At 44.8% G+C, this 18,253-nt stretch overlaps 1 protein-coding gene across 1 annotated transcript in view; it reads right to left on the bottom strand.

The window, feature by feature from the left end:
- The window catches only part of DDHD1 (DDHD domain containing 1), a 43,861-nt gene that overhangs the window by 533 nt on the left and 25,075 nt on the right, over positions 1-18,253 (bottom strand). The window contains exons 5-9 of the mRNA XM_035890727.1: positions 13,710-13,972; positions 10,727-10,802; positions 5,557-5,706; positions 3,845-4,097; positions 2,375-2,557 (exon numbers count right to left, since the gene is read on the bottom strand). Of these exons, the coding sequence (XP_035746620.1) occupies positions 2,375-2,557; positions 3,845-4,097; positions 5,557-5,706; positions 10,727-10,802; positions 13,710-13,972 (925 nt within the window). The remainder of the gene's footprint in view (positions 1-2,374; positions 2,558-3,844; positions 4,098-5,556; positions 5,707-10,726; positions 10,803-13,709; positions 13,973-18,253) is intronic.

The raw sequence follows: 18,253 nt of genomic DNA, 5'->3' as shown, positions 1-18,253 counted from the left end.
TTGCTCCAGGGGAAAGAAAAAAAACCAAATTAAAACTAAAACTTGGAAAAGCTGGCATTTTTTTAAGCAGCTGTTTTCCTTATAGTAACTACATAAACACATTTATTTATGCTCCCTGTGATAACTACACAGAATTAACCAGCAAATGTTGAGGCCCCGTTAGGAAACATTGACTTGCAGATGGGGGATGCTCAGAACTTTCTGAAATAAACGGACTTCTCGCCTCTTTAGTGGCTATACACGGAGACTACACCCGATATTACAAGCCCTTTCTGAAAACCAGCCGTCCCTACGCAGCACTGGCCCTTTTTGCTTCCAGATTATTCCAAATCCATCTCAGCAGTTATCCTTTCATTTCAATGGCTGCTTTGATTAATACCACATTCAAAGCAATTTTCACTGCATGTTTAACGGGGCCAATGGCTAACCTATTGTTAAGGCACTGGAGCGGTTAGAAAATCTCTACAAGGAGCAAGAGAATAAAAAGGACAAGACTAAAAGCCTGCTTAGCTACAAAAGCCAAAACCCCATATTGAGTAAAAAATGCGGCCATTTCTCAAAGCCAGTTTCAAGGAATTTTAATTCTTGGCTCGGAGAGCGCACAAAGGGAGCATCGCACAAGCGCCGCCTCGGCGGTCACGGCACAGCGGCTCTCGGGGGACGACACCACCCCCCCCACCCCCCTTGGTCTTTTCACAGGAGCATCGCAGCGCTTCGCGAAGGCAGCAAGGAGAGGGAGTCGGAGCCTTCCAACACCGGGAGGCAACCGCAGTCATTGCCATGAGGACACGGACATTCAGAAAGCAGTCGCCCTGCAGGAAGGACGCCCCGATCGACTCGGTCTCCCTCTGACGAGAGGCCGTTACAGGAGCTTGGGAGGCAGCCAAGCCCCACCACAAGCCGCGCGGCCGCCCTCTCAGAAGCAAATACTTTGGCGGCGGATTGCATCATTCTGCTTGCAGCCTCGCCGGCCTCTGCTCCACGTCCTCCTTCCGTGGAGCAGGGCCGGGCTCTCAGCAGAGAGGGATGCAGGAACTGTGCAGAAGGCCCATGACATGCCAACCCCCCTCCCCAAAAGCACCTCATCGGCAGCTCCGCAATATTTTCTGCCATGCCACGCTACTTTCCTCAAGTTTAAAACAAAGTCTCTGTCCTCAGCGACTGACTCAGGCAGGTTATCTGTTGAAATTAGCAGTGATGAACGGCCAGCAGCGTTATCATGTGAACGCTATCACAAGATACAACACACTTGTGACTCCTTAGATTGCAAAAAACCTCCGCCTCGCAACAGTGCCAATGAGAGGTTTAGAAATAAAATGAAGTAGGAATTTCTGTAAAGGAAGTACCTATACTTTTCCAAAAAAACCCCCCAGCTGCTAAAATTGTGCTTTCTGTTCTGAGTGGTTCAGATCAGGACAAGGGCAGCTTCTCTTTCCCGTCATACTCCTAGAACTCCTACAGAGAGTCCAGAGGAGGGCAACAAGGATGATGGGGGGACTGGAGCATCTCCCCTAGGAGGAAAGGCTGAGGGAGCTGGGCTTGTTCAGCCTGGAGAAGAGAAGGCTGAGAGGGGACCTCATCAACACGTACAAATATCTCAAGGGTGGGGGTCACGAGGATGGAGCCAGACTCTTCCCAGTGGTGCCCAGCGCCAGGACAAGGGGCAATGGGCACAAACTGAAGCAGAAGAGGTTCCAGTTGAATAAGAGGAAGAACTTCTTGACTTTGAGTGTGACGGAACCCTGGCCCAGGCTGCCCAGGGGGGCTGTGGAGTCTCCTTCTCTGGAGATATTCAACCCCTGCCTGGACGCTGTCCTGTGCCCCCTGCTCTGGGTGAGCCTGCTTGAGCAGGGGGGTGGCACTGGGTGAGCTCCCGAGGTCCCTGCCAACCCCTGCCAGTCTGGGATTCTGTGATTCATATGTGCCTTTAAATCCAGATCGCTTCAGAATTGCAAATGCATGGGGAAATTGTAAATAGGTCCATTTTACGATAAATGGTGAGTGGGATTTCTGCAGCAATTATACTGGTTTTCCTAGTGGGAATCTAGGAACTAGTGATATGCAGATCTCGTTAGCCAAAACTCATACGTGTGTATACAAGTGAGTGGTGTACATGTATGTATGAACACATATTACAGATAGAACTCCTTTGAAAGAAAAAAGGATAAAAGGGACAACAACGAGTCAGTCCTTGGTCAGTCTTAAGAGATTAAAAAAAGCGGGAATGGATTCAATATTTATCACTTTAGAGTGAACCACCAAAATCAGGCAGCGGCATACGCTGATAAGGCATTTCCAGCCTCCCACCACACACAGATGCAGCCCACTAAAGGTCTCGTTTCCGTGGGGTTTGTAAGGTGGGCTCATCGCTAACCTGCGGGTTCGAGGAAGCCCGAGCTGCTGTGCGTTAAAGGCGGCGTCCCCACAGTTGTGGCCTTCTTGTCGTCCCCCTCAGCTCCGTCTTTTCCCGTCTCGAGCGTCTGTGGGGTGGTTGTACTAGATCGACCAAACCTTGAAAAAAGCATCCCGCCGAGGCCCTTCCCGATACTCGCAGCTCCTGCGTTCAGCATGGAGAAAAAACAAACAAGCAAGCACAAGGGCAGCTAAATCAAACCGCAAATCAAATTCACTGTAGCACCCATCAATTAGAGTTGAGTGACAGATGAAGGAAAACACTATTCATGCTTTTCTAGGGTGGGAGCAGCTTATCTGACTTACGTGTACACTGTTTATCATGAGAATAATCTGGCATGCAAGCAAAGGCTGTAATTTGGAAACTGTAGTTAGAGGAACAGAAGTACATAAGAGCACTTCTGCAGCAAGAAATCTGGTACTTTTAAGGTTATGTTGTAATTCCTCTTTCATAAAAAGTCCAAGATTAAGACAAAAAATGCTTTATAACGACGTTAGTGCCTTCTACACATAATAACCCCATCAGGACATTTAAGACAGTCCTCCCGTTAAGGGTCCTTATGTTGGCATAGCACTGACAGACATTCAGGAGTGCTATACCATCCTTTAAAAGGACAGGTTTGGTTGCTCAGGAAGAGGGGTAGAAAAGTCAAGTACAGATCCATGATGTTTTCTCCTGACTTTGCTGCCACCTTATGGACATGACATTAAAGTTACTATAGTAACATGTCAAAAAGCAATGCGGCTTTGAAATACCACCTATTTCCATTTAAGGACTAAACTGTTTTTCTATACTTGTTTGATTGAGAGGATTCCTGGCACTAGGTCACATTAGCCTTCATCCAAATCCCACATAGAGAGCTAAAGAAAAGCCTTGAGTCAACAAAAAAGGCAAGTACTTGCTCAAATATAAGCTCCAGTGAAGTGAATTTAAGCCCAGTTAAACCAGGGTTTATTTTGAATCAGAAAGCCAGAAGGGGACAGACTTCATATTAAACCAGCCTGAATTTCTCATTGTAAAATCATGAGTTACATGGAACTGTAGTATCATACATAGGGTGATTTTTCTCCTATTTGCCAATACCAGAAGATGCAGTCACAAAACAAGTTTTTTTTTTTCTTTTCCCAGGAAGTAGAGTGGAAACCATTGAATCACCAGGATGTTACTTTGATAAGGCAGGCAACAATAAGGCAGCAACAGCACAAACTCCCTGACCCGCATCCACTCCCTGAAAGCCTTGACTCCAGCGTACGTAAACCGTCTTTTCTTCAAAGTAAGTATCAGTTGGGATTAAAACAAGCCATACACCTATCCGGAACAAACCGAAACAGCCAGGAACAGCTTGCTTACGGTTGCACTGCAAACAGCGAAGCTCTACAAGAAGTCCTATGTTAAAAAGAGGGGAAAAAAAGGATATAAAAGAACAATTACCTAATATACTCGCTTTGCCTATGTTCGTTATAGACTCCCCGTAGTGGCGTCGAACCATGACCGGTGAAGTAGTTGGGCTCGGTACAGTCGAAACACTTTCGCTATCAGTAACTGAGGTAGGTTCTTTTGTTGGGTTGAGAAAACTTGGCTTCATATGTTCATAAGGTAGAGGGTTTGCAGTGTTGTACCAGTGGATCTGGACAGGCGAAATGTTGCTGTAGTGTTTCAGAATTAAAGGTTCTAATCTATAGGCCTGCAAGAGTAATTGGGAAAAGAAAATCCTGAGTGGCAAAACTGAAAAATCACATTCCCTTCCCATACAGAGTCCTCTCCGACCAAAAATCCGTAATATCTGTAACGAATGAAGCCTAGAAAGTGACAGAATAGTGGCGTTATGTTCTGGTTCACTTGTATTTTCACAGCCTGGAAGATGCATTAGCTGCCCCATTGCCTACCACACGTTGTTACGAACACACCAGTTACTGATGACAAATGCTTGTTGTTGTGCATCGACAGAGCAAACTTTATTATATGGTTAAACTGATCCTGCCCAGCGCAGCAGAGAGGGAGGAACTGGCTACATAAACATTTTGTTTGACGGCTCTTCATTGATCCCTGTGCAAACCATGATTTGGTGTGCTTATAAAAAAAAAAATAGTAATTTTCCATTCATTCATTCTTTCATTCTTTCTTTCTCTTTGTTTACTCAAGATGTAGAAAAAGCATCCTGCACTTCCTTAGCTTATAACTAAGTGAAGTTACTATTTGCGGAGTGGGACCACAGACTGCAGCCTGAGCGATCGTCCTACATGTCCCAGGAAAATTCTGGGTTTGGAGTAGCTGGAGCTGACCAAGATCGTGAGATGAGCATGTTTGGCTTGAACTCTGAATATACTTAGATTCAGGTAGAGTTTAAACACAAAATTATCCCCAAATTACCATTCTGCAGTAAGCACGAAATCCCAAATCAAGCTTGCATCGAAGATGTTGCTTAGGGCCAGGGTTTAGCGGTGGGATGGCAGGGTTAGGGTAACGGTTGGGCTTGATGATCTTAAAGGGCTTTTCCAACCTAAGTGATTCTGTGATTCTATGTTGCCAAGGTGATCCAGATCAAAGGTCCAGCATCCTGCCTTTGTAGCAGCGAATGCCGGCTCCCTACGGAAGAGGATAAGGACAGGGCAAAGCTATGCCCAAAACTGCCCTCCCAGGTGCTATCCCACTCTCTAACAACCTGTTACGCTGGACCTCTTGGGATAAAACCCAGTGTATTTTGGTTTTCTTGTAAACTGCTTGCGAAGCCTTTTGTAACAGCAGCAGTGTCTTTGGACAGGTGATGTCTTTTCCATCCTAAACAATTCTATGATCCTATGTTTAATGGAAGTCAGCAAGTTAAACACAAGCTGGAACTTGACCAGGCAGGATTATTTCTTACACCTTTGCAAGAAAAAAAAAAAAAAAAGCAGAGTCATCTCGAACTTTATGCTTATTAATATGAAAAGAGAAGCAAAGTATATGATATTTAAGGCAATTATTTGTAGAAACTGTTATTCTACAATTACAAAACCCAAGACATTGTACAATAATCATCAACAAATATTCATGTGCTGGAACATTCTTGCGCTGATTTGCGCGCTTTGAAGACCACACATTATCACACAGCTGATGCTTAAAAATAGTCAAGGTAAAAGCTTGCAACGGCAATTAAAACTCACCACTGGATCTGTTGGATGAAAAATATTTAGTAAGCGGTTACAAATTGTTCTGGGCAGAATATGATCTTGACTACCGCTGTTTCCTGGACGGATGCCACGCAATGCCAAAAACACTGCTAATGGAGATCCCATACAGAAGAAATTCTCAACCTAAGGAGAGATTTCATCCACGTTAATAAGGATGGAAATAATGCTGTCTAACATGGCTGGATTTCATTTCTCTCTTTCAACTGATACCTCAGTTTCAACTGAGGGACTCGTATAGTTTTAGTAAGTCAAAAGGGGAAGACTACTACAATATACATACTACAACATGAAAGTTAGGTTTCCTATTTGCTGTGAGAAGAGAGTTACACGTTGTGGTGCTATGTAGTTGGAAAACTGAAAAACAAGTCAGATATTTGAACTGAAAGAGGTCCACCAACACTGGAAAGGCTGGAGCAAGAAGAATTTGGAAAATGCTAAGGAAATGTGATGAGTTTCACAAGATGGACGTCTGATGTCTCATAAAACTTCCCAAAGCTTACCACAGCTCCTTATCTTACCCTAACCAAGTACACCATGATTTGTTTTGCTACACACACCCAGCGATGAAGTAGAAACCCAAGCTACACTGAGTACTAAAGACAACCTAGAGGATACTCACAGTAGTCGCACACACATACAGGCTGATGTTACGTACAACCTCTTAAAAACACCTAGTGCTGAGTGAACGGAATGTTGTTTGTCAAAAGTGCCACCACGTCACATGTGAGGAGCCACTACCCAGGAGAGGTACAGCCCTGAGCGACTCCACGGGCTGCTCGCATGCCGCCCAAAGCTACCATGACTTTTTGCTCTACAAGGGCTGCCTTTAACACCGAGAGGCAGTTGAGTGAACCTGAACTGCAACGGCTCACCCATCTGACAGAGGTCACTGAACATGCATCAGTGGCAACGACTTCTGGTCACTACCAACCTGGGCCGGGATTCAACAGTGACCTAGAGGTGAATGGCTTCATATCCCATTACCAATCCTCAGACATCGTCTCCTAGAAACATCAAATGTAAAACTCTGTAGTCAAAAATATTTTCGTGAGTCAAAATTACTTTTTAACCTTTAGAATATATTCGTAAAAGAGAAATTAATTTTACCGTTCTCAGACCTTCACTGCAACTTTCCCAACAGTCGCGCCCAGTTTGCAGGGCACTACAACTGAGCAACTCCTAGTGTGCTGCTACTTAGCCAGTAAGAACAACTGCTGCGTTCTTGCTAAGTGCATCGGAGGATGCTTGGATTCCCATGTGCCTTTGCTATACGTCAACACATGGAGCGAGGGTGTAGAAATAATGGTCCGTTTCATCTAGCAGATTCCAGAACTGCCCAAAACATTCCTCCTCCTCTGACTTGGCACTGGCACCCCACCTCTTCCTTCCAAAAGAATGTGCAAGTCCCAATTCAATGGGAAAAAAAAATAATCTAGGTCTTCAGCACAGCTATTCAATGTCCTATGTTGCAAAGCACTGCTCTGCCATCTATATGGTCACCCTAGCCTCGTACAAAGCTGCTCTTCTGTCTTATAATCAAGCTTTACAGAGACCCTGACATTTCTGCAGTTTGGACAAAAAGCTTTCTCATCTTCAAATACAATAAAAACATATACTGACAGTGCAATCCTTTAATCTGAATAAGTAACCTTTAGCCCTGTGCATCTGATATTCCTGTATCGAATGCCTGGGGTACACAATTACAGCCTTTCTACTTTAGCAAAAAATCAGAAAGTGACTGCCAGCTTAGACTTGCTAGCAGATGCTTAAAAGATGTTTTCACGAAATTCACCTTAGGTCACTACAGATCAGGCAAAAATCTCAAAGGGTCAAGAGCTTCCGTGGTTACGTGGTGCCTGGCTTTTGTCCCATTGTTTCTGCTGATAAACACAGGATTAACAGTGTCCACAGACCAATGCTTTCTTCCTGGGAGGGCACTGTTCTTTGCTATGTGTTTTCTTACAAGCACAAGCCTTTCGACATGGTCTTCCATCTCAGGAAATGCCCTACAAAGTACCAGTTGGTGGGTACCTTAACAGGTGGCACCAGACCAATACCAAAGCAGTGAATGCTAAAACCCAACAGTAAATCTTCCAAAAATAAAGTCCTTTAAATTGCAGCCATTAGACTCTCAGCGCTGTTGCAAAGTGGCTGAAGAGAAGACTGCCATGCCATGAAACCTACTGGGAATAGAGGACTAAAATCATTCCGGAAAACATTTATTAATGTTGGTGATTCTCCTAGAAGCAGGAGTGGGCCACTTCACATATACTCCTGTAAATGTTTAACAACAGCGGAGAAATATTTAAGAAGGTGACCTTTCAGGATAGCACTTTTCTCCTGGGCATGATTCATAAACAGAAGACTTAATGAATTTATTTGTATTTTAAGCAGGAGCTGAGCCAAACAGTCATCCATCCCACTTAAGACTGCAGTATTTTCAGAATTTAATAAAAAAAAAAAAAGCCAAATGAGCCAATAGAAGTGAGGCAGCACAGCTCTTCTGTGCATAGGGAAGCATGGGGAACAAATGAATGTGCTTAGTGGTGATGTTAAAACAGAAGACACGGAAGGGGATAATAATTTATGTTTCTGTGCTGCCTTTCAGCCTGGAGGATCCCAAACATCCTCCCAGAGTGAGGAGACACAGACCTCTGCAGCAGCTGCTGCCCATTCCTGCACCCAGGAACGTTCTGCAGCCTTAGCAAAGGGAACAGAGCCTTAATACCAGTATTACACGGGGGATTTAACTGGGCGGTTGCATGTTGAGCTACTACGGCACATTTCTGCATAAAGGTTAAGGCTTCCTCCTCTCAGATAAGGCTGCATATCAGCATCTTGTTAAACTCCCATAGTTCTTGTACATGTGGTAAATCACTAGCATCTTATAAATAATTTGTGATAGCTATTATCAACATTGACACCACTGTCAGATGATGCTACATAGAAACCACCAGGTCAAGTGGACCTTCTTCCAGAAAAGTTTGTGTAACCCTGGGTGAATGAGAAATGCTAAGGAATCCTGAGGCACTTTGGGCTGACACATTGACGAGCCCAGATTTAAATGAATTTCCATCTCAGTACTAGGGAGCAACTGAGGTAGGTCCTGCCCTCCTCTTCCCTACCGTGATTGAAAATCATCCCACGACACCGTTATTTTCACGCAGCACAGCATCATAAAGAGGTAGGTATTGCACATGTTTTCATGTTCTTCAGCCCCTTTAGCCTTTAACTCCGATTCCTCTTACACAGCTGGTGGGGAGAAGGCTGAGCTTCTAAGCTTTACATTTACAACGGGGTGTTGGCTTTGCTTTTAACCCACGCAGGTCCTAATGATTTAGCAGTTTATTCAATTCTGCCATCTGAGGAGAAGTGGAGGAGAGCGAGCCATAAAGATACCTCATCCTCAAGTTCTCATTCTGGTGGCTTGTCCAATACATTATCAGAGTACAAAACACTCCAGATCTTCAAGGTGTTTTTTTTTTTTTTCCCCTCCAATGGGTCAGTTAAACAGAGATTTCTCCTAATATTAAATACCAGCCAAGTTAGCTGCTGTATTTATTCTTACACTTGTCTTGCCAAAAGCTATCTCTGCTTAATGTAGGACTTGCAACTTTCATCCTGGGAAGCTTAATTTGTTTCAGTCCATAAAAGAGGCATCGGCAGTGGCTAGCCTTTTTCATTACAGCTGTACATCCCCAATTCGTCGTGTAATACTCTCCCCTAAGGAGATCAGTGACCAAAGACTCCAGTCTCCTGTGTCACACAGACCGAAGTCATTTGCCCATCAAGCACTCATAATAGCAACTCATGATCAAACCAGAGCTCCGGTCTGCCATGAAGAGCCAAGGTGCTGGTGGTTGGTACCTACGAAGCAGTTAGTTCTCTTTCAACAGGGTAGTCGCCCTCAGCAAGCTGGGCTGGCTTGCTGATGAGCAATCATCTTTCGATGACATCCAGTTGAAATCTTCCCTCGGCAGAAGCACTTTGCCATCACGTTCATGGAAAGCCTCTCTTCCCCTGGAGCTGTCTCAGGCACGGTACTCCAGCAATGGGAGTCATGAGTGTAAAGCTTCATAGAAACAAAACATCTTCCTTTCAGTAAGGGTAAGAAAAAGGAAATGGAGAATGGAACGCAATGGAAAACGACCTAGCAGTAATTTGGGTTGAGACAGTCCTCTCTTCTTACCCCTTTCTTTTCCCCTCCTTTCCTGCTCCCTCTAAAAAGTATCTGTTCAAAAAATCTTCAGTTTAAAACACAACTGAGCGAAGAATAATCTTTCACAGGGCTGGAGGAGTATCAGCCTGACTCCAGCTTCCTTGATGGCAGAGATAATAGCACGATACATGCTTTTGAGCAGCGATGAAAAGGAGAAGGCTATGACAAATTGAATTATAGTTAGTTTCCTCTTTTTTATGGCTCAAGATTGACCTTGGCTTTTAGGAGTCCTTCTGAACTCAGAAGGAAAGAAAAATGGCAAGTTAAGAAACAATAACCTATTTTCTTCTCATCTATCACGTCACATTTTTACAGCGTAATATTTCAGGATATAGTCAAGCAACTAAAAAAGTGTTGCGCATCTCACCAAGAAGCTGGAAAATGCTTTTTCCCCGTGATAGGAAATGGTAGCAATTTATACAGCTGATTAGCAAGCAATCTATTTCATGAGACTAAAAAGTAACTGGTGCTAACCGTCAAAGCAGTGTCATTTGGAAGGAAAATCCACTGCTGGAAGAAATTCAATCAGATTTGCTCAGAGATGTGACATGTTAGCAGTAGTCCCTAAGGAAAATGGATTAGTCAACAAAGTAGGAGTGAAATTGTTTAAGATGCCTGCTTAATGTAATTTGCCAAATGGCTTTTACCTTCCCACATAGTTGTGTGCATGTGTATAATATAATAACAATCCATATACAGGTTTATATATTTACATATAAGCATGCATATTTGTAATAAATAATAATATATGAATACAGTAGCATGTTTATATACACATACACACACTTCAACCAATACATTAAAATTGTTCTATCAACATCATGTCTAGGGACGTGGAAAAAAAAAAAGTGGAGTAACTCATATCGCTGATGTATTTTTACAGCAAGGTGAACATTCAGTAAAAAACCTCTCGAACATACATACCTTAAATTTTAAGACAGGTGGTTTTGATACGGTGGATGCCTTTAACCCATGTAACCTCTCTTCTATCTCTCTCAACCTAGAAAATAGAGATCTTTCTGAGATCCAATAAAAAATGCAGGCTTAACCTCTCTGATCCAAACAGGCATTTTTTTCATTCCTGGGGGCTCCAACAGTTTTGTCTGCTGGGAAGAGAAAGCGATGGCGTCAGTACTTCATGGAGGCAGTCCAATTGATTAAGGATCAATGTATGTGAAATCCTGTTTCTCTGACCACAGAAGGAATCAATCAAGACATGACAGTTCCCTTGGTCACCACCCCAAGCATTTGCCCACCCTCCTTCCTTCAGAGCAGGGGACTCACCTCTTGTTTCCTTGGTGTTTTAGCAACCAAATCACCTGTTTTGTTGTTGTTGTTTTTTTTTTTTTAAAAAAAAACAGAGCTACAGGAAACCCCAATGCCCAAGCATTACAGAGTTCTGCATTGTGTTTTTTTTTTTTTTTAAAAAAAAAAACAGAGCTACAGGAAACCTCAATGCCCAAGCATTATAGAGTTCTGCATTGTTGTGGAATATCTGGAGAACAGTGTCCCACCCTTTCAACTATCATTAAAAAAAGTTGTTGACCTGTTCTTCTAGTTAGCCTGAATGGAAAAAGCACCTACAATATAAAGCACCTCATATGGACCAGGAAAACTGTCCAGCCCCAGCCCTAGAGCATTATGCCCTCTTCAGAGCTGGAAAACACAATTTCCTCAGGTTCCACAAGAGCATTATGGAAACAAGTACGTTAAGCTGTCATCCTGGTTAAAAGAAGCAAGTCTGGAGCTGAAACTTCCCAAAGAGCAGTACTTTCAAAAAAGTCTGTGTGCTTTAATGAGCATGATTCAGTCTTAAAAAAAAAAGGCATGCAGAAGTCTTGACTCTGGTGAACTGCTGTCAAAGGGTTTGGATACTCAACCCCACATGCTGGATGTATGTTATTCTACAATACATGCTACGACACACCCTACTCAGGCATAAGCATTTCCAGAAATCCTCTACGTGTTTGCCATCCTTAAACCACTAGAAATCCAGCAGTTATATGATGTCAATAGTATATTTTCTATTATTTCAGACTGAATTGCACTAAGGTGGCTCACAAAATGGAGAGCCACTCTAGCTACACAGATGTGCCAGTGTCAAACGTTATTTGGATTGCTGTGGATGCAACCTGATGTGGTTTAGTGGTGGGATGGCAGGGTTAGGGTAACAGTTGGGCTTGATGATCTTAAAGGTCTTTTCCAACCTAAACGGTTCTATGATTCTATGACACACTTCAGAAGATGCCTAAGCAGCTGGAGCGTGAGTGTGAAAATGGTAATTTTTCCCTGATCATTTGCTAGTGATATGCCTGAAGGGTCATCTTACCGCTGGACAACCTTATTAAGTTTCTTATTTCCCTTTGCTCAGAAAGATCATGCTTTATCCAGCCTTGCAGCTGATAGAGATGTCCTGATTACACACTGTCCTGGTTTTGGCTAGGATAGAGTTAATTTTCTTCCTAGTAGCTGGCACAGCACTGTGGTTTGGATTTAGCATGAGAAGAATGAGATAGCACACTGATGTTTTAGTTGTTGCTAAGCCCTGTTTATACTAAGTCAAGGACTTTGCAGCTTCCCCTGCTCTGCCAGCGAGGAGGTGCACAAGGAGCTGGGAGGGGGCACAGCCAGGACAGCTGACCCAGACTGGCCCAAGGGCTATTCCATACCATATGACATCATGCCCAGTATATAAACTGGGGGAAGTTGGCCAGGGGGCAGTGATTACTGCTCGGGGCTGGGCTGGGCATCAGTCAGTGGGTGGTGAGTGGTTGCATCACTTGTTTTTCCTGGGTTTTGCTCCTCTCTCTGTCTTTATTATTATTATTATTATTTCGAATATTACTACTTTTCTATTTTCAATTATTAATCTGTTCTTTCTAAACCCACAAGTTTTCTTACTTTTGCCTTCCGATTCTCTCCCCCATCCCACTGGGGAGGTGGGGAGGGTGAGCGAGCAGCTGTGTGGTGCTTGATTGCCAACTGGGATTAAACCACAACACACACGTACTGATTTCAAGCACTGCAGGAGATCTGATGCCATATTAATGCTTCCAAGGTACCGCCAATACTAAGACAGGTTTCAAGAAGGAACCAAAAAGAACTGCAACCATGATTTATCCTCACCTCCCACTGGAAAGACTGAAGCTCAAGCTGCTATTATTGGATTCTCTATCTATGGGTGTCTCGTAGCACCTTGATATCCAGGTTAGAACAGGGAAGTCACCTTAACACTGGGGAGACATCATGATGATCTACGAGGTCCCCTAACACTGAGAATCCCTACCAACGCTTGCAAGGTGCTGAAACCCAGATCCTGTTTGTCACAGTGGGCAGTGCTGCTTCACACTCCCAACAGCATCAACATTTCTAGAAGGCAGCAGGAAGAAGCTGTAAATGGTCCGCAGCAGAGTAGCAACCCCATAAACCCAATCACAACATCTGTGTCCAGCTGGTGGAACTCAGTTTCCAAGCTGAAGCTAGGAGAAAATTTCCGATTTTCCTCTAGAGACTTAGGACTTTCATTGCTCAGGTTCTGCTCAGTATTACAGCTCACTGCCCACCCGCAAGCTACTTGGTTGTGTTTCTCCTCAAGTATCTGGAGGGGTAATGGCCTGACCTCCTCCTTTTCTTCCTGGCTATGATCTGCTCCCAGCGCATCTGGTCAGCGAGCAGTAGCTAGTCGCTTGGTTCTGGTACAGCTCATAGGACATGGATTCAGAGCTCCTATAGCAGTGCCAGCTCCCTGTGCCTGCTCAGTCCTGTGTTTAGCATTTACCACTGCCATTCACCACCAGCAGAACATCAGCCACAAACGATAACAGCCATGGTGGGTTCTGGAAACACTCAAAGGGTGTCATCTAGGGATGTGGTTTTATCCTTTAATAATGAGAAGTGGATGCATTACCGTTGTTTAGTTATGTAAAGTTCTTCAAGTAAACGTTGCTCCTCATAGCTCATCCAAGGGTCTTCAAGCTCCTCCTCCTCCTTCTGCAGCAACTGTTCGTAAAGCCTGACCGGGTTCCAGCCAGTCATGATGTCGTAGGTGATGACGCAGCCCAGCGAGTGGGACACAATCGAGACTTTCCCTCCTTTCTCCTCAAACTCTGGATTCCGGGAGCAGAAAAGTGTGTATAGCCTGTTCAGCTCCTGCTGCAGCCCTTTGACCAGCTGTTTCAAGAAGGTAGGGAAAAGAAAGTTTAATATCAACATTTTATCACTCCTGTTCATGGTCCTGTATGTTCATATACTACACTGACCAGCTTCTCGAGCATGCATCTAGGATGGGCATGACTGTCCGTTCACTTAGGCTGGGAAGATGAGCAAAATCTTATGGTCAGCAGCAACAGCTTGGTTGACCGTGGCTGACTCCGGTGGTTCATCTCTCCCCTCCAGACCCAACAGCAACCACCACGCAGGACTGGTGGTGACCCTAGAACTGCTATACCACACAGCCCAAAGCATTAAATTGAAATAAACCCTTAAACAAATGACAGCTGTGCTTGAAGTACTTAGCAGCATCCTCTGAGATGAGCAATAGCAAGGTATTTGGTTTTCACTAGGGGTCCATTAGCACAACAGTGACACTCAGGCGGCTGTACTTCCCTTACTGCTTGTTTCTCTACCTTTTCACAGCACTGAACGTTTCTCCTGTGTCAGAAGTTCAGCTCCTTTTTTAACCTAAGGAGGCTGGAAGGAGCCTGAGCCATGCATGATCTGGAATCAACGCACATCTCTGCCACAAGCTTGGCACATAACCCTACACAAGTCATGCTCTCTCTTCTCCATTTATCAAAGCAAGCAACAGCGTTCCTACGTCATTGCAGGGGACGGGGAAGATAAATCCACAAAAATGGATATGCTCAGATACTACAGTGACAGCCCAAATGGGTTCTGGGAAAACATCCCCAAATTGCTTTTGGATCTTCATAAAGCCTACTTGAACTCATCAAGCCTTTCGTTATTCTGCCCACTGCTTGGCTACAAGGAGATGCAGGTTTCTGTCCCGCCCCTCCTCCAACCATACTGCACCTACTGTGATTTATTCTAAAGGAATCAGAACGAAACGATGCTGCTAAAGAATAAAAAGCCTCATCTCAGGTAAAGGGAAGATACAGGAGGAGGAAAAAGCACCAACAAGACAGGCAGAGCCAGAATTTGAACATTCAATATAAACGATGCTAAGAAAACCAGTTGTCTGGCTATAGGTTTCTAGGAGGGGTTTTGGGGGAAAACCATGGTTCTCAAACATCACAGACTGATCCTCTTGTTCTACTGCAATAAACATATATTGGTCCTATGTAACTACGTCTCCGAGAGGCTTATCTGCTTCAAACCCTACCCTAGGGTACACATGCGTTCAGGTTCACGGAAAGTCGGTTTTAGAGAGAAACGCGGAAAGCCATGAGATGTAGAAACTAGACAACACAAAAAAGGCAGCTTTGCTTGTGAGCGTGGTGACTGATGCTTCCAGGCTACGGCACAGAGGAGGACAAACAAGAAATTGCAAATCATTCCCTTGTTAGCAACGGGAAATTAAAGCTATAGAACATGTAATTTGCACATGATTTTTTCAAGAGCCTGAATCATTACTGATGATAAATATGAATGGCACAAGGACCGTCAGTGTTGGATACACATTTTACTGAGCGAGCATCCACACATCCAACCCTACGCCTAAAGCACTGTGAAATGATTAACAAAGCCTTTGCAACAGCTTGGAGAAGGAAGTATCATCATTCCCATTTTCAATCCTTTTTGCCTGTTCTTGCGTTGGGCTCTGTACAGACTTCGGGCACCGCTTTCACACATGAACAAGCAGGCGGAGGTTTTAGCAAGAGTTGGAGCTGAAAATAGAAATCAGGATTAGCTTTGGCCGGCTGGCGTTTTCTCCATTTAAAAAGGTTTTGATGAAAACCCAGAACAAAATAGCAGAGATCTGTTGAAATCGAAGTGTTTTGGGATTCCTGCCAGGAGCTCGGTGCAATGAGGGAATGCTGATATCCAGCAGTTTGCCTGGCTGGCTGCCGTGGTACCCTCCCAGGGAGCCAACATACATTGCCCTGCCGTGGGGAGCTCAGCAGGGAGCCCAGCACCCCCAAGCCATACAGTAGATATTCTGGAGGGAGCGCTGGCTTCAGGTTTCGGAGTCAGCAGCAGAAAAAGTGTCAAGCAAACGAGCACTGGACTCATCGCAGCTTCCAGCATCCTTGTCAGTACAGCAGGGAGATGAGTAATGCCATCTTGCTTTGAAAAGTCCTAAATAAGCCATATTAATGTATCTCAGTGCCACCAGATTTTTTCCTCTGGTGGGAAAAGATGCACAACGCAACTGCGGCCCTTGGTTCCTTGTTGCATAAAAGCTATCGTTCCCAATGTCCTGCCCAACTTAGTCAACAGCCCTGTACCCTACGCTCCTGTTCCCTATTCCTGCACAGCTTATTTCCCCAGAAAACCAGGTATCTTCCAGGAAGAATAATATAGAAAGAAATAGTGTGGCCAGCAGGAGCACGGCAGTGACCATGCCCTTGTCCTGGGCACTGGGGAGGCCGCCCTTCGAATGCTGGGGTCAGGGTTGGGCCCCTCCCTCCCCGAAGGACCTGGGGGGGCTGGAGCGTGTCCAGAGAAGGGCAGCGGAGCTGGGGAGGGGTCTGGAGCCCCAGGCTGCTGGGGAGCGGCTGGGGGAGCTGGGGGGGTTCAGCCTGGGGCAGAGGAGGCTGAGAGGAGCCCTCATCGCTCCCTACAACTGCCTGAGAGGAGGGAGGAGCCGGGGGGGTGCTCCCAGGGAAGGGGCGATGGGACGAGGGGCACCGGCCTCAAGTTGTGCCAGGGCAGGGTTAGGTTGGACATTGGGAAAAATGTCTTCCCCAAAAGGGCTGTCAAGCACTGGAAGGGGCTGCCCATGGCAGGGGTCGAGTCCCCATCTCTGGGGGGGATTTAAAAGCCGGGCAGATGAGGTGCTTAGGGCCAGGGTTTAGTGGTGAGATGGCAGGGTTAGGGGAATGGTTGGACTTGATGATCTTAAAGGTCTTTTCCAACCCAAACAATTCTGTGATTCTCCGATCCTATATTCTTTCAGTCTCCCCCACGCCCCCAGGCACCGAGTGGGTAAGTCACCTTCTGGCATCGTGGCATTTCACTACAAAGGTCTCGTTCTCTTGCAATCTGGGCGTATAAGACAGACTATTCTTGGAAAGTCCTGGTTGGACATTGAGTCCAACCCTGTTTTTAACTGTCCCGCTCCTTAAAAACATGCTGTTACTGAGAAGTTCGGCAAAAACATGGACAGCAACTAAGAAACTGTGCATGGATTTCCAAATAGCTCCGTATTTGGAAGTTGCAGACCAGAGTCCAAGCATTTAATTCAACTAAATCACCTGATCAGGACTGTTTCTATCACTGGTTACCTAACTTAATCATGGAGTAGAAGGTTTGCTGTAGTAAAGCCTCCAGCTTTTCAGGCACCCTAATGGTCTGGTTTGCTGCCATGACAAACCCAGCAGCCTCCACCTGCAGTGAGCGCTCATGGATGTTCATATCTTGCCAGCAGCTCTGCATCGGTACTAAGATCAGAAACGGAACATTTTGGTATATAGTAAGAAAAAAAAAGAAAGAAAGGAAAAGCCTATTTATTTTAAGGCCCGGCTAAAAAATTATTTGGTTAAGCAGTATATGAAGTTAAGATAATATATAATCCTGATTTGCTTTCTTAGTCTTAAAAAGCATACACTATTCTAACTTGTAAAAGAAAAGCTTGGTTTGAAAAGGGCTTTAGTCCAGCAAGTGTGACGTGAAGTCCTTTCAAACCTCTTTTGTAGCTACAGCTTGATATATATCCTAACACTCCAGATAAAAATACCTTCTATAAACACCATTTGGCTTTGTATTTGTTAAAACAAGTGATTTTTTTCATTGAAATTAAACATGACAAATATAACCACCTATCAATTTGTCTCTCGTAAGTGGCATCGTTGTAATTAAACCCAACTTTTTAAGAGCTGATTGGTTTTTTTTACCCACAGATTGTCTTTCTGCTCCCTCCAAAGAGTCTATGGGAATCTGTTTAATTAAAAAAGAAAAAAAAAAAAGTCAACAAAATAACAGCTCACTCCCCAGCCTCCCAATACACAACGCCCAAGGGGTGCTCCACATATGCACCTCCTGGCCAGGGTGCCTCACCCAGGGCTCGCCGACAGCTCCTCCTGCCCTGGCTGCACCTACACCAGTGACGCCCCAGTTCAGGAGGTCCTTTCCCTGCTGGTTTCACAGAATCACACAGAATCACAGAATCGTAAGGGTTGGAAGGGACCTCAGGAGATCATCTAGTCCACCCCCCCTGCTAAAGCAGGCTCACCTAGAGCATGCTACACAGGACTTCATCCAGGAGGGGTTTGAATATCTCCAGAGAAGGAGACTCCACAACCTCCCTGGGCAGCCTGTTCCAGTGCTCTG

Source organism: Egretta garzetta, unplaced genomic scaffold, assembly GCF_000687185.1.
Source record: "Egretta garzetta isolate BGI_Z169 unplaced genomic scaffold, ASM68718v1 scaffold3, whole genome shotgun sequence".
NCBI lineage: Eukaryota > Metazoa > Chordata > Aves > Pelecaniformes > Ardeidae > Egretta > Egretta garzetta.
This window is presented reverse-complemented; position numbering and strand designations above follow the sequence as displayed.